The sequence below is a fragment of the Grammomys surdaster genome, unplaced genomic scaffold (assembly GCF_004785775.1).
Source record: "Grammomys surdaster isolate TR1022 unplaced genomic scaffold, NIH_TR_1.0 724, whole genome shotgun sequence".
NCBI lineage: Eukaryota > Metazoa > Chordata > Mammalia > Rodentia > Muridae > Grammomys > Grammomys surdaster.
Genome location: NW_021605143.1, coordinates 426,343 through 439,452, shown reverse-complemented (window position 1 = coordinate 439,452; position 13,110 = coordinate 426,343). Strand labels below are relative to the sequence as shown.

At 55.0% G+C, this 13,110-nt stretch overlaps 1 protein-coding gene and 1 long non-coding RNA gene across 2 annotated transcripts; one reads left to right on the top strand and one right to left on the bottom strand.

Moving 5' to 3' along the window:
• Positions 1-593: 593 nt before the first annotated feature.
• LOC114633659 lies at positions 594-3,226 on the bottom strand. Its single transcript, XR_003713222.1, has 2 exons — positions 2,711-3,226; positions 594-1,917 (listed from the first exon to the last, which is right to left on the bottom strand). It is a non-coding gene; the product is annotated as an uncharacterized LOC114633659 (long non-coding RNA).
• Positions 3,227-3,904: 678 nt separating this feature from the next.
• Grasp (general receptor for phosphoinositides 1 associated scaffold protein) lies at positions 3,905-12,328 on the top strand. The gene is made up of 8 exons (XM_028782256.1): positions 3,905-4,207; positions 6,168-6,217; positions 8,073-8,127; positions 8,230-8,332; positions 9,786-9,879; positions 9,991-10,057; positions 10,250-10,316; positions 11,066-12,328. Exons 1-8 carry the CDS (start codon positions 3,965-3,967, stop codon positions 11,569-11,571), a joined length of 1,185 nt encoding a protein of 394 aa, XP_028638089.1. The 5' UTR covers positions 3,905-3,964; the 3' UTR covers positions 11,572-12,328.
• Positions 12,329-13,110: the final 782 nt, after the last annotated feature.

Below are 13,110 nucleotides of genomic sequence, written 5' to 3'. Positions count from 1 at the left end.
AAGAGATCTGGGGAGTCCCTGCCCTAAGAGCTTTAAATTTCTGCATTTCTCCTGCTAAAGTGAGAGGTGAGAAAATATGTCCTCCATGTCCTGTGAGTGACGTGTTGCTGCTCTGAGGAAAGGGACTGAGTGTCCCTTCCTTCCATCACTCCAACCTGGCCATTCAAGAGGCAGATGATCCTTGGCCTCTGGGTGAGACTAAACCAAGAGACACCCATATCCCCATATCCAACACAAACTGTCCTGACCACCCAGCTCCTACCTGCAGACCTCCTGGGAGTCAGGTCTCTGAGCTGTACTGGATCAGACCTGCTGCTAGAACACTCCCCTAGTAGGGCCCGAGCACCAACACAACACTGTACCTGGAACATTGTTAGGCAATAGGAGCCATTAAGAAAACAAGCATTCCCTGCCCAGCCAGCTGCCCACCGGCTGTTCTATACCTCCTGCAAGCAGTGATGTCATGCAGCTGAGGCCCAGCCTGTCATTCCTGGTGTACCAGAGAGCCAGCTGAGCCCCAGGCCCTCTCTTGCTGCCAGCCCCTCCCCCTCCCCGCCCCACCCCACTCCCACTGTACAGAAGCAGAGGCGGCATCCACAGAGCTATTTATTCATCCTTGCTAGTTCTGTGCCCTGAAGTAACTGACTCACTGAGACTCTACAGGGTCTGAACGTTCATGGCTCTAGTGCTCCACCTTCCCGAGGGTTCCCCAGAGTTTAAGTAGGTCTGTGGGGTCACAGGAGTCACTTCCTCCAGCTTCTCACAAAGGATTGTGGATTGGTGGGAGACTTAGCAAGGGGTTGTCCCTAAAGAAGTGAGAAGGGGCTTTGTCGTTAGACAGTCCCTACTAATCCCAAAGTTCCCCCCACCCCTTAAACCCATCTCAGCCGGGGCAGCTGGAGTCAAAGAGCTGGGAAACCTGAACTCCCTGGGAACACGACACCTGCTCCGACATAAGTTGCAGACAAAGTATCGATGTCTCAGGAGCAGATCCACAGGGGATTTGCTAAGAGGCACAAGTTGGTAAGGGACATTCTGGAGTGGCAGGAGGCCTGGGGAAGGCTCATTGGAGGAGAACAGATGCTAGGCAAGGGGCGTGGCTTAGGAGGAGATGGGAGAGAGAAGGTTGAGCTCTGGAGCCGTGCTGTGGAGTGCATTTCACCGGCAGCATCTCCCTCCTCACAACTTCCTCATTGTGAACTCAGTGACCAACTCACTGCTGATCCTCCTAGGAGGAATAAATGTTCCATAGGATCCGAAAATATGGCAGGGTTTCCAGGTGGGGCCGGGCAACAGCCGGCTTTGAGTCTGGAGATATTTCCACAAGGCTCATGACCAGCAGAGGGCATCACCATCCCACAGGGAGGCACCCAGGACTACCCATACCTCCCTGGAGAAACTGTGGAACCGCAGAGGAATCAGGCAGTCCTCTCCCCAGCTGCCAGCTGCTGAATTAGCAGTCTTTTGTCAAGAGTCCTGGGTTCCTAAGCCCATTCTGGGGCAATCTTTCCCTCTCTGGCTGCTGTCGCAGGCAGGAGGGCTTGGACCACACAGGTCTTTTCCAGAACATGAGGCCTCTTCCAGCTCTGAAATCCTAAGATTTGAGGAAATCATGCCAAGGACTTAGAGAAAATGCCTTTTCCGGGCTCACACTCGCTCTGGGTTTTCTAGCGCCTTCTTGCTTAGGTGAGAACTTCAGCTCCCTGTGGTAGCTTCTCACCTGGAGGCCAGAGGCAGTTGGACTTGCACAAACTGGGGTTGTGGGGGAGAGGTATCTACCTCTATATCAGCACAAAGGAGGTCTGTCAACAGGGTATTCACTAATCCTCTGGAGCAGGCAGGTGGCTCCTTCATAGACCCATAGATCCTGAGGTGGCACAGGATCCCATTGGAGGAGGGTCCTTTCTTGGATAAGAACTAGAATGAATGTAATACAAACTTTTGTGCCTTCTGCCTTTGTAACTCCCCATCCCCTCCCCCGCTACAGATGCAACAGACAACAGACGGCAACAGTCAGGCAACAGACGGTCCAGGGTCCATCTGTGTTAATGCTTTCAATAGAGTCCCATGTTTCCCCACCGACAGTCCCTTGGTCCCTCAAGTGATGGCCACTTGGTGGTTAAAGCAGGGAAAGAAGCTTGAAGGGAAACATCTTAGCTAGCACAGTCTCTAAGCCACCCCTACCCCCAACTCCACAAGCATCCTGCCATCTGGACTTGTGCAATTTCTGAGGGTGGAGGATCATCTCTCCCACTCATACTTCTTGTGCGGTGAGGGCACAGGGGCTTGGGCCTGGGTGGGAGTCGGGGGGGCAGCTGGAGGAGGGGAGACAAGACAGAGGGAGACAGCCAGACTGATGAACAGGTAGAAGAAAATCTTTTCTGGCCTCTGAGATATGGCCTCCTGACCTCTGCTCCCCCATGGTACCAGGCTTTTTTTTTTTTTTTTTTTTTTAATTCCAGACAGGGTTTCTCTGTGTAGCCCTGGCTGTCCTGGAACTCACTCTGTAGACCAGGCTGGCCTCAAACTCAGAAATCCACCTGCCTCTGCCTCCCAAGTGCTGGGATTAAAGGCGTGCGCCACCACCGCCCGGCTCCATGGTACCAGTCTTACACAGCACATGTACAGCATACAACCTGCTCCCAGACCGAGCACCTCTGTCACACCAGTGCCTAACCAGCCCCTGGCATAGAGCAGGGCTCAAACTCACGATGAAGAATTGAAGTCAGCATCACAGAGTTAGGCAGAACTTCCAGAACGGGGCTGCCTTGTTTGGACAGCTTTGTCACTGAGCAACCCTCCTGGCAAGGTGCTTTCTGTCTGTGTCTCAGTTTCCTCCTCCTCTGGAAGAGATAATAACATGGTACCTGTCTCATAAGGTTCGTTATGATGTATGTAAATCACACAGGTAGTGTCTCATGTCCGAATGTGGAGCCCCAGGCTCCTTCTGTGGTGGCTAGACACCGACTGCTTCCCTCTCTCGCTTCTTATTTGGGCGCCACTGACGACAGACTTGGGCTGTGGGTCATCCTCGCCTCTCCCACAGCCTGGCAGCCATGGTAACGAAGAGCCTAAGCAATGGTATCTAAGACAGGACTAGAGAAAGGCTCAGTGCCCAGTCATGCCCCAACTCCGAGGACCCACTCTGGGCATATATATTCCAAACCCCACGTGAGGAATGGGAGCCTTAACTCCAGCATCCAGAGAGAAGAGAGATGATTCCATGCTTGGGGGTGGCTCCAGGAGGGCTCAGAATTAAACCTTCTGGTTGCAGGTTTCCGCGGCGTCCCTTTCTCCTAGCCCTGGGAAAGGAAGGCTGCTTTAGTTAGCTCTTCTACCGTGCAGGTGGGAAGATGAAACCCTTAGCCCTTAACTCCCCAGGGGCTTCTGCTGGGTAAATTCAGAAGTGTCACCCAGTTCCTTCTTCAGAAACCACAACCCTCCCCCTGCGCAGCCCCAGGTCCCCTCTCTCTTGTCTGTCCCCTCAGAGTCTGACCCCCTGCTTCCCGGATCTCAAAGCTTCCCACAGTTTATTTACCACGACGCCTTACTGTGCCCCCATCTCCACGAACCACTAAAGCCGTCATCCATTTCCTAACTTCATCCAATGTGCGTTCACAGTTTGCTTCCAGGTAGCGTGTAAACCCCTGCTCGCCCTAGATGTGCTGTCCCTCCCGCTACCGTGGGCAGCTAGGTTTCCCCCACTGAGCGCCCAAGTCCCCCAGAGTTTCCCAGAGCACAGCTGGTGGCTGTGCACTGTGGGCGGGGCTCGCCATAGCGGTTCCCCCCCCGGGGGCGGTGCCTGCGTGTCGGGGGGCGAGGCCACTGGAGGCCGCTCCCCACGCCTCTCGGGAGTCTATAAAGCAAGGCTACACGCGGCCCGCTGGACTGGCGTCCCAGAGCCGTCGCCGACACCACCTAGCAGAGTGAGCGCGGCCTCCGAGGGGCGCCGGACGCCGGAGCCATGACCCTCCGCCGACTCAGGAAGCTGCAGCAGAAGGAGGAGGCGACGGCCGCGCCGGACCCCGCTGGCCGGGCTCCCGACTCCGAAGCCGCTCGCGCCGCGCCGACCCCCTCCGGACCCCCGGCTGCTGCTGCTCCGCCCGGAGCACCCGGGGAGGAGCTGTACGCAGCACTGGAGGACTATCACCCTGCCGAGCTATACCGCGCGCTCGCTGTGTCCGGGGGCACCCTGCCCCGCCGAAAGGTGCGTTACTTAACCTGCATCCCCAGATTCGGTTCCCTGCCTTCTTCCTTCGGCAGGATACACTCACCCGCAGCAGCGCCGGATGACCGCCACATTCCCCGGCCCTCCGACCCCGGGCCACACGCTTTGCTCGGCCCTATCCTCAGAAGGCGCAAACCTCCCCACTCGGGTCTCAGAAGGCTGTGGCCCCCGCCATCACAACGCCCCCAGTTCGAGTGGCTCTCCTCTCCATTCCCCACGCGCGGACGCCCCATCTCCTCCCACTCCCTCGCCTTGACTCCGCCCCAGCACCCCCTTTCTCCAGCTTGCTCCATCTGGCTTTCTGCCGCCTCCTGCTCCGCCTGCGAGTGTCCAGAAGTCTAAAAACTCTCAGGACCCTGCCGCCCAAGCACCTTCTCAAGTTGGAGCATGGCTTGAGAGCACCGCTTGCCTCCAACAAGTTGAGGGTCCTGGAGCCCTGGGCGGGAGAGAGACTAATGGCCCCTTAGAAGTAGTGCTGCGAATTCCCAAGAACACCCCCTGCGCAGGGACACCCGGCTTCCTGGGCTCAGGGCCTCACGCTTTGTCCCGCATCTTAGGTGCGGGGTGCGAAAGCGCCACTCTTCTAACTTCAGCCAGGACCGGACGCGGTGGGAGAGTCACAGGGCAGGAAGGATGCGGGCCGCACCCGCCCTCTGCCCTAAGTCTCCCTCTAAGTGAAGCTCTTCCTCTGGCCCGAGAGGACCTGAGTCCTCAGACGCTGAGCCCCAAGACCCAGGTTAAGGAGAAGGGATGGGGAGCCCTTCTCTACGCGGCCCCCCTCCTTCTCTCCTGGCCCCTGACTCCCCCCTACACACAATGAACAGCTTGTTAAGAATTTGCATTTTATGAAAATCGGGTTGAAAAACAAAGGGGTCTCTCTGTACTACCCAGTCTTTCTTTCTTGGCCTATTTGGGTACTGTCCCCACCCTAAGGCTAATCTTTAGTTCTGGAGGAATAAGGTCCGCTTCTCTTCCTTGCTTTGGGGTAGCTTATGGGGGCAGAGAGTGTTAACAAAAGCCCAAACCAGGAAGGCCTCAGGCAGTTTGGCGCTTGGGGGAAAGGGTTGGTCCCGGATGAGACTTTCTCCAAGAACTTAAAATCTTAGGAGGAACAGAGGTTGTTTTAGGTTATCTGGGGTCCTGAAGAGTTCGGGACCTTCTTTAAAAAAAAAAAAAAAAGTCTCCAGTTTCTCAAGTATAGTGAGATAAGTTTGATTCTGAGGTTTACTTATTTTTATTTATTTAGTAGTTATTTTGTTCCAGATAAAAATTCATGGCAATATCAAGAGACTCAGGTTTGGGGGACATACAGCCAGCTTCATCTGGAATCTACTGCCCTACCTACCCCCAGGCAACATGTTCTTAGAAGATTTGACACCTCTGCCACATTCAGACTGGCATTGCCAGGCCCTTGACTCTACGTTCCCCAAAAAATACTGAGTCTGCCTGGACCATTAAATGGACAGACCCAGCTGGCAGGAGTCTGTGGAGCAAGAACCCTAAGTCCATGGCTTCCTTCTTCTTCAACTCGGGGAAGCTCCTGCCTCAGCTTTTGGGGCCTGGAAGGTCTGAACTCATCAGACATGATGCCAGTGGTGAGATTATTCCAGAGTCACAGTCTTCCCAAAGCTGGTTAGTAGAGGCTGAGTGTACTGGCCTAGAACCCAGGAGAGATGAGACCCTGGGGTCCCAGGGATGGTTTGAACTCTGGGAGTGATAACAGCAGCTGCATATGGCAAACAGTTGCATTAGCACCAAAGCAGAGGTGTAGATAGGAAGGAAAAGTCAGGCAGCGGGAAGTGGGGTGTTGCATTAGAGCCGGGCTCAGGTGAGAGTCCTCCCAGAGAGGGTTCCTCAGCATCTGCCCCAGGATAGCTCCCTCTCAGCATCTGCCCCAGGATAGCCCCTTCATTATCTTCTCTGGCCTTTTCCCACCCAGGGCTCAGGATTTCGTTGGAAGAATTTCACTCAGAGTCCTGAACAGCAACGGTGAGTCACCCCCACCCAAAGCCCCTGCCAGTGGTCTAGAAAAGTGAGGTGTTGGGGGTGGGGTGGAGCATCTCGGCTCAGCCTCCTAGGAGCAATCTCCCATCCTTGAGCATGACTCTCCTGCTGGGATTGAGGGGCAGGTGGGGGTGTGGGCTGTGTGAAGGGGCGGCAGAACAGGGTGGGGGGAACCTTTGAGTCATTAGGTGCTCCGTAACCACCCCCAATCAACGCCAGTTGTGTCTTCCTGGGAGAGCTGGATTAGTGAGAGGTGGGGGGAGGGTGGGGAGGAGGGATGTTCTAACTTGTCCTCCGTAGCTTCCCTGAGCCCACCCACCCCGGCAGGCCCAGACCGTGGGCATTCTCTGACCAGCTGTTTGAGTCTGACTGGTTTTATGCCTCAGGCTTTTAGTTGTCCATTGGTGCCATCCCTTAGCTGCAAGTTTAGGAAGGATCTGGACAGTGGACAGGTGCTCCTCCTACAACCTGGAGCTCAGGTTCCCTTTTTGCCTATGTTTCAAGCTCAGGACCCTGGCTTCCTCTGAAATGGTCTAATAAACTGTGACCTCCTGGCCAGGATGGTCTGTTTGGCCCTTTAACTAAGAACCTGATGCTATATGCACACACATACAATACAAACTAGTTTTTGTTGTTGTTGTTGTTGCTGCTGTTGTTATGCTTTTTGAGACAGGGTCTCTCTAAAGAGCCCTGGCTGTCCTGGAACTCAAGAGATACCCCTGCCTTCCCAGGTGCTGGGCTTTAAAAAAGCATGCACCACCATGCCCAGCTTATTTTAATATTTTAAAAAAGTTATAAAAACAAAGAACAATATATGACAGAGGCCATATGGACCATCTGGCTCTTTGCAGTAGAAGTTCACAGACCTTTCCAGGAACCCAGAAAGCACTGGGACAGACAGAGAACTTCCAGGTCTCCCCAGCTCCTGCCCCAGAACATATGGGGCTTCCAAGGAAGAGAAGTGTTTTGCACAGCATTAAGTGGCAGGGCCTATGACTCAGGATAGAAGCTAGAGGCCTGGTTTCCAGGGCCTTTCTGAGGCTGCCAGACTCAAAGAGGCCTTAGGAGCCACTTTATTCTGCCTCTGGATGGTGGAAAGGAAGGGGAAGGGGTGGGCAGAGGAAACTCTGGGCTCCCCCATCAGCCTAGGATCTGGAGCAGTTCCAGACCATTGTGTCCAGCAGGCAGCCTTCAATTCGGGAAGGGGTGGCCCCAGGCTCCCTTCCCCCCTGCCCTCACATCTGGTGGGCTGGCCACACCACAGCTGGGAGGAGCGGCTGCGGTCTGCGCCCAGCCTCGTGACTGCCCCTGGGACTGGGGCTCTGTTTTCCCCAAAGCATCAGACCCAGGATGCTCCAGTCTGGGGGGCCAAATTGGGGCCTTCGGTTAGTGAGTATATGGTCAGACTCACTGGAAGTATTGGGTGCTGGAAAGCTCACTCCTTTCTTAGGCCAGCCTTTCCTGGTTTGCCCCCACCTCCAGCCCCACACAGGAGGCTGGTTTTATTCTTCTGTGCAGCTCCCTGAGGCCAATTTCAGTTGGGTTTGGGAAGGACATTCCAAAAATCTGTGAAGAATGAGCTGTCACAGGAGACTCTGGGTCCTTCTGGGATGTTAAAGATCAGACTTCCACATCCCTGGGCACTGAGCTGTGGGACTGTCAAACTCCTGTTTTTGTTATTGTATTTTAAGATAGGGCTTCACTATGCAGCTCAGACTCAAATGCAGTATTCTCCTGCCTCAATCTCTCTAGGGCTAGGATTACAGATGTGGGCCCCACCATAGTCAGCTCTCCCATACTTTTCTTAATTTTAGTGATCTTGACCCTTTGTCTTCTGCAGGAAGGTTCTGACTTTGGAGAAGGGGGACAACCAGACCTTTGGCTTCGAGATCCAGGTGTGGGAAAACTGGGCATAGAATCGGGAGGGTTGAGAGGACAGTTTGGAAGATGGACGGGGTCCGCTTGCCTCTGCTGAGCGTTCGGTCTCTTGTTTACAGACTTATGGCCTTCATCACCGGGAAGAGCAGCGTGTAGAGATGGTGACCTTCGTCTGCCGAGTTCATGAGTCCAGCCCTGCCCAGCTGGCTGGGCTCACGCCAGGTATGCCTTGAGCCCACAGGCCTCTGGGGACAGTGCATAACTTTACTCCTAAGTGCAGGCATATTTTTTTTTCTCTTTCATCCTCCAACTTGGAGAAGGCCAGAAGAATTAACAGAATCCTGAATGTGGATTCGGGCACACTGGCCATTTACTGTGGGACCGTGTGTGGTTCTTTTGCAAAACGGGACAAGCAACAGTGTGGGGCTGCGGCGGTGGCAGTTCCCTGAGCACAAAGTGAAGCCCAGAAAAACGTTGCTGCTTGCGAGCAGCTGTTCTGCCTCCTGGCAGCTGTGCAGTCCAGCTGGGCAGAATCTGGTAGAAAAGCATTCTACCAGGTCTGCCTCAAAGTGGTCCATGAGAACCTGTCCTTCTCCAGATGGGGCACCTGTGCTGTGTCCTTCATCAAGGAATCAATCAAATGATGGAGACCCTGAGATTAAGGTCCCAGTCAGCTAGCCTGGGGCTCTCATGAATTCACATCTATTTTGTCAACACAGTTGCCCCTTGGCCCTTACCTTCTTGCCCACTTACCAACCAGCGGCACTTTACTAGGTAGTTCCTGATATCCCTTGATGTAGCCACAGCTAGGTTCCACACCCCTTACAGATGTCAAACAAGCACTCCCAGGTGTGAGGGAGCATGAAAACTCTCATGCCTGGAGCCTGGGCCAGCTCCCAGTTGGGTACTGTTCACCCTATGCCTTACCTGTATCGAATGATTCTCGTGACAGGTGTGGGTTAAACAGAAACAGCTAACTCCAGGAGGAGCCTGGGAACCTGGGAGGGCTCTGTGATGGGGGAGAGAGATTCCTGGGGGTATGCATATGTGATAACTTCTCACTTCTTCTCAGATCCCTGGAACCTAGCATAGGTTGTTATATCTAGACAAGCTGGTGGTCTCTGTTCAGGGAGAAATGACTGTGGTTTTGTTTATTAGTTGTTGTTTTGTTTTGTTCTTTGAGACAGGGTTTCTCTATGTAACAGCCCTGGCTGTCTTGGAACTTGCTATGTAGACCAGACTGGCCTCAAACTCACAGAGATTTGCCTACCTTTGTCTCCCAGGTGCTGGGAGGTACATAGAGACATGTACCACCATGCCCCGCTAGGTTTTAGGTTTTGTTGTTTGTTAGTTTTGTTTGTTTGTTTGGTGAGACAGTCTTTCTGTGTATGGCCTTGACTGTCCTAGAATTTGCTCTGTAGACCAGGCTGGCCTCAAACTTATAGAGATCTCCCTGCCTCTGCCTCCCAAGTGCTGGAATTAAAGACATGCACTGCCACCCTCCTTCAACTGGTCTTGTGTATTTTGAGTGGGATAAAAGAGATGCCCAGGTCTCCCCACCACTGTGGAAGGGAGTTCAGGAGTGGTTTCTCCAGGTCACCATCCTGCCACGTCTGTCTGGAACCCTTCCTCTGTGCCCCGGAAAACAGGTCCTGACTTCTGCTCTTCCTGGCAGGGGACACCATCGCCAGCGTCAATGGTCTCAACGTGGAAGGCATCCGGCACCGGGAGATTGTCGATATCATCAAGGCATCCGGGAATGTTCTCAGGTATCCATGTCTAGGTGCAGTGCCTAAGGGCTCCTGAGCTCAGCCTTGCGGTGCTTCCTCCGCCTTCAGGCTCGCTCAGCCTTTGTCCCTCCGCCCCCCTCCATCCCTCAGACTGGAAACTCTGTATGGGACGTCCATTCGGAAGGCAGAACTGGAGGCACGCCTGCAGTACCTTAAGGTGGGGACCAAGAAAATACAGGCTCTGACTTCCTCTTCCTGGTCCCTGCCCCTCAGGCCCTTTTAAAGGTTCCTGCATCTTTCTTAACCTCTGTTAGCCCTGAGGCTTCTGTGCCTTTCTCCCTTTCCCATGTGTCCCCATATCCTGCTGGTGACCTGGTAATCCTGACAGTTGGTTGCATGTGTCTTACAGCAAACCCTGTACGAGAAGTGGGGAGAATACAGGTCACTTATGGTACAAGAGCAGCGGCTAGTACATGGTGAGTAGGTCAGGCCATCCCCACGGACACCCCCCCCCACCCCCAGCAGCACTCCCCTCTTAGAACTAACTCCCAGGGATTGCCTGGAGCTACTGCTGTGGACCCCCACCGTTATACACAGTTTTGTTCTCACAGTCGCCCCCTGGAGGTTAGGGTTGAGTACTGCTGTTTGGTGCAGGTCTTTAATCCCAGGAGGCAGAGACAGAGGCAGAGAGAGGCAGAGGGGCAGAGGGGCAGAGGCACAGAGGGGCAGAGGGGCAGAGGGGCAGAGGGGCAGAGGGGCAGAGGGGCAGAGGGGCAGAGGGGCAGAGGCAGAGAGAGGCAGAGAGGCGCAGAGGCACAGAGGGGCAGAGGCACAGAGGGGCAGAGGCACAAAGGGGCAGAGGCGCAGAGGGGCAGAGGCATAGAGGCACAGAGGGGCAGAGGCAGAGGCAGGCTGATCTCTGAGGCCAGCCTAGTCTACAATAATAAGTCCTAGGACAGCTAGGGCTCTGTGGAAAGACTCTGTCTCCAAAAGAAGCCTCTCAGTCCTTTCTGTGGAAAGACCGTCTCCAAAAGGAGCGCGTGCGTGCGTGCGTGCGTGCATGTATGTATTAACTCCGGCTTTACAGACAGAAAGACTGGGGCCTAGGGCCCTCGTAGGTAGCCTCAAGGAAAGAACAGGATCTTCTGCCCATGCCTTCTGACCCTTAGCCTAGAGCGCTCTGGCCCCTGGATTCAGGAAGCTCCCTGGTCCTTTGTCTCCACAGGCCTGGTGGTGAAGGACCCAAGCATCTATGACACACTGGAGTCCGTGCGCTCCTGCCTCTACGGTGCAGGCCTGCTTCCAGGCTCGCTGCCCTTTGGGCCTCTGCTCGCTGCGCCTGGGGGTGCCCGCGGGGGCGCGCGGCGGGCCAAAGGGGACACCGACGACGCCGTGTACCACACGTGCTTCTTTGGGGGCGCCGAGCCGCAGGCGCTGCCACCCCCGCCGCCCCCCGCGCGCGCGCCAGGCCCGAGCTCCGCCGAGACCCCGGCGTCCGTGCTGTGTCCCGCACCCCGCGCCACGCTCAGCCGCAGCGCCAGTGTGCGGTGCGCGGGCCCGGGCGGGGGTGGCGGCGGGGGCGCGCCGGGCGCGCTCTGGACTGAGGCCCGCGAACAGGCCCTGTGTGGTGCGGGCCTACGCAAGACCAAGTACCGCAGCTTCCGCAGGCGGCTGCTCAAGTTTATCCCCGGACTCAACCGCTCCCTGGAGGAAGAGGAGAGCCAGCTGTAGGGGCGCGGGTGGGCAGGTGGGAAGTATTTATTTATTTATTCATCGTAACAGCCAGTGCAAAAAGTAGTGTCGGTTTAAGGACCCCAGGAGCCCAAAGCTGCGGGAGAGGGTCCTTGCTAGCTCTGGCCCTTCTGGTCGGTTCACGGCTTGTCTGCTGAGAAAAAAAAAAGGGAGACTAGTTGCTTTCTGTCCTCTCCTAAACCTCAGCAGGAGCTCTTCAGGAGGAGAATAGACACTGGGAGTTGGGAGAGGTCTGGGGGAACCAAAGAGGGCTGTACCAGCCTAAAGTCTGGGTCAGTCGTGCCTTGTGGGGGCCCTGTCCCAAGAAAGCCTCTCCTCAGCTTTTCTAGTTTCCCAGCCCTTACTTAGCCTTGGGGAGAGGAGATCCACTATGGATAATTCCCAACCCTACAGAGACAGACAGACAGACAGACAGACAGACAGACAGACAGACACTCATGTGCGTGCGTGTGTGTGCGCGCGCGCATGTGCGCGCACACATCAATGGACCAGTGGGCCCCAAGGGGGCAAGGTGCTGGTCCCCTCCCTCCAACCTTGACCCCTAAGGGCTTAACCCCTGTCGGGGGTCTATAACTAAGTGGGGTCCTGCCAGGCAGGGGTCCTGGGTTCTGTGCTCCTTGGGGAACAGGAATGAGTTCATTCAGGTGGGGTGTGGCAGCATAGACTGTTCCACCGTTTTCTGCATATGTTGCTTCTGAACCACAAACTGTATAAAATTGATGGTTTTTTTTTTGCATCTGTGTCAGTGTGGTAACTGCCTGTGGGGGAGTGCTCAGGCAAGCTCTGACTCTGCCATGCAGCCCCCTCCAAACACACACAGGCTGCACTTCACATCTTTCTTTTAGCCTAAAGCCAGGGAAATTGTCTAGGGGATTTTAATGAACATGCGCTGGCCTGAACTGAGGCCCCACACCCTCTTTAGAACCTGGGCCTCTCATTCAGGTGCATTTTTGAAGCTTCTCTCTCCAGATACCCACAACAGGTCACTTGTCTAACGTCCTTTCCTGGCTTCCTGGCTAGCGCATCTGAGGTCTGTCTTGAGTAGACGCTAGATCCACAGACTTAGCCACTGTCCACCCAACCTGTGACAGACAGGTCCGTCTCCTGGCCCTCCTCCCATCCTTCACTCCTGTACCTTCCTGGCTAAGCCCTGAGCTTCATTTCTGGGCTCCTTACTGCTCAGAATGCTGGCTACAGACATGTCCCTCTGGGCCTCTGCATTGACTTTTCCACTAGAGACCCCTTCAGTATTTGATCTACCTCTCTAAGACCTGCCGACTCAGTCAAATGTGGCCATGCCCTCTGTGATGGCCTGGGCTTGTTTCCATCACACTATGAATCACCATCTGGAACTGTCTTGACGTTCATGGGTTTAGTGGTTGTTCAGTCCTCCCCATTCATGAAGGTGCATGTCCTCCCCACTCAGGAGGGTGTAGGTGCTCCTCACTCATGAAGGTGTATGTCCTCCCCACTCAGGAGAGTGTAGGTCCTTCCCACTCAGAAGGGTGTGTGTCCTCC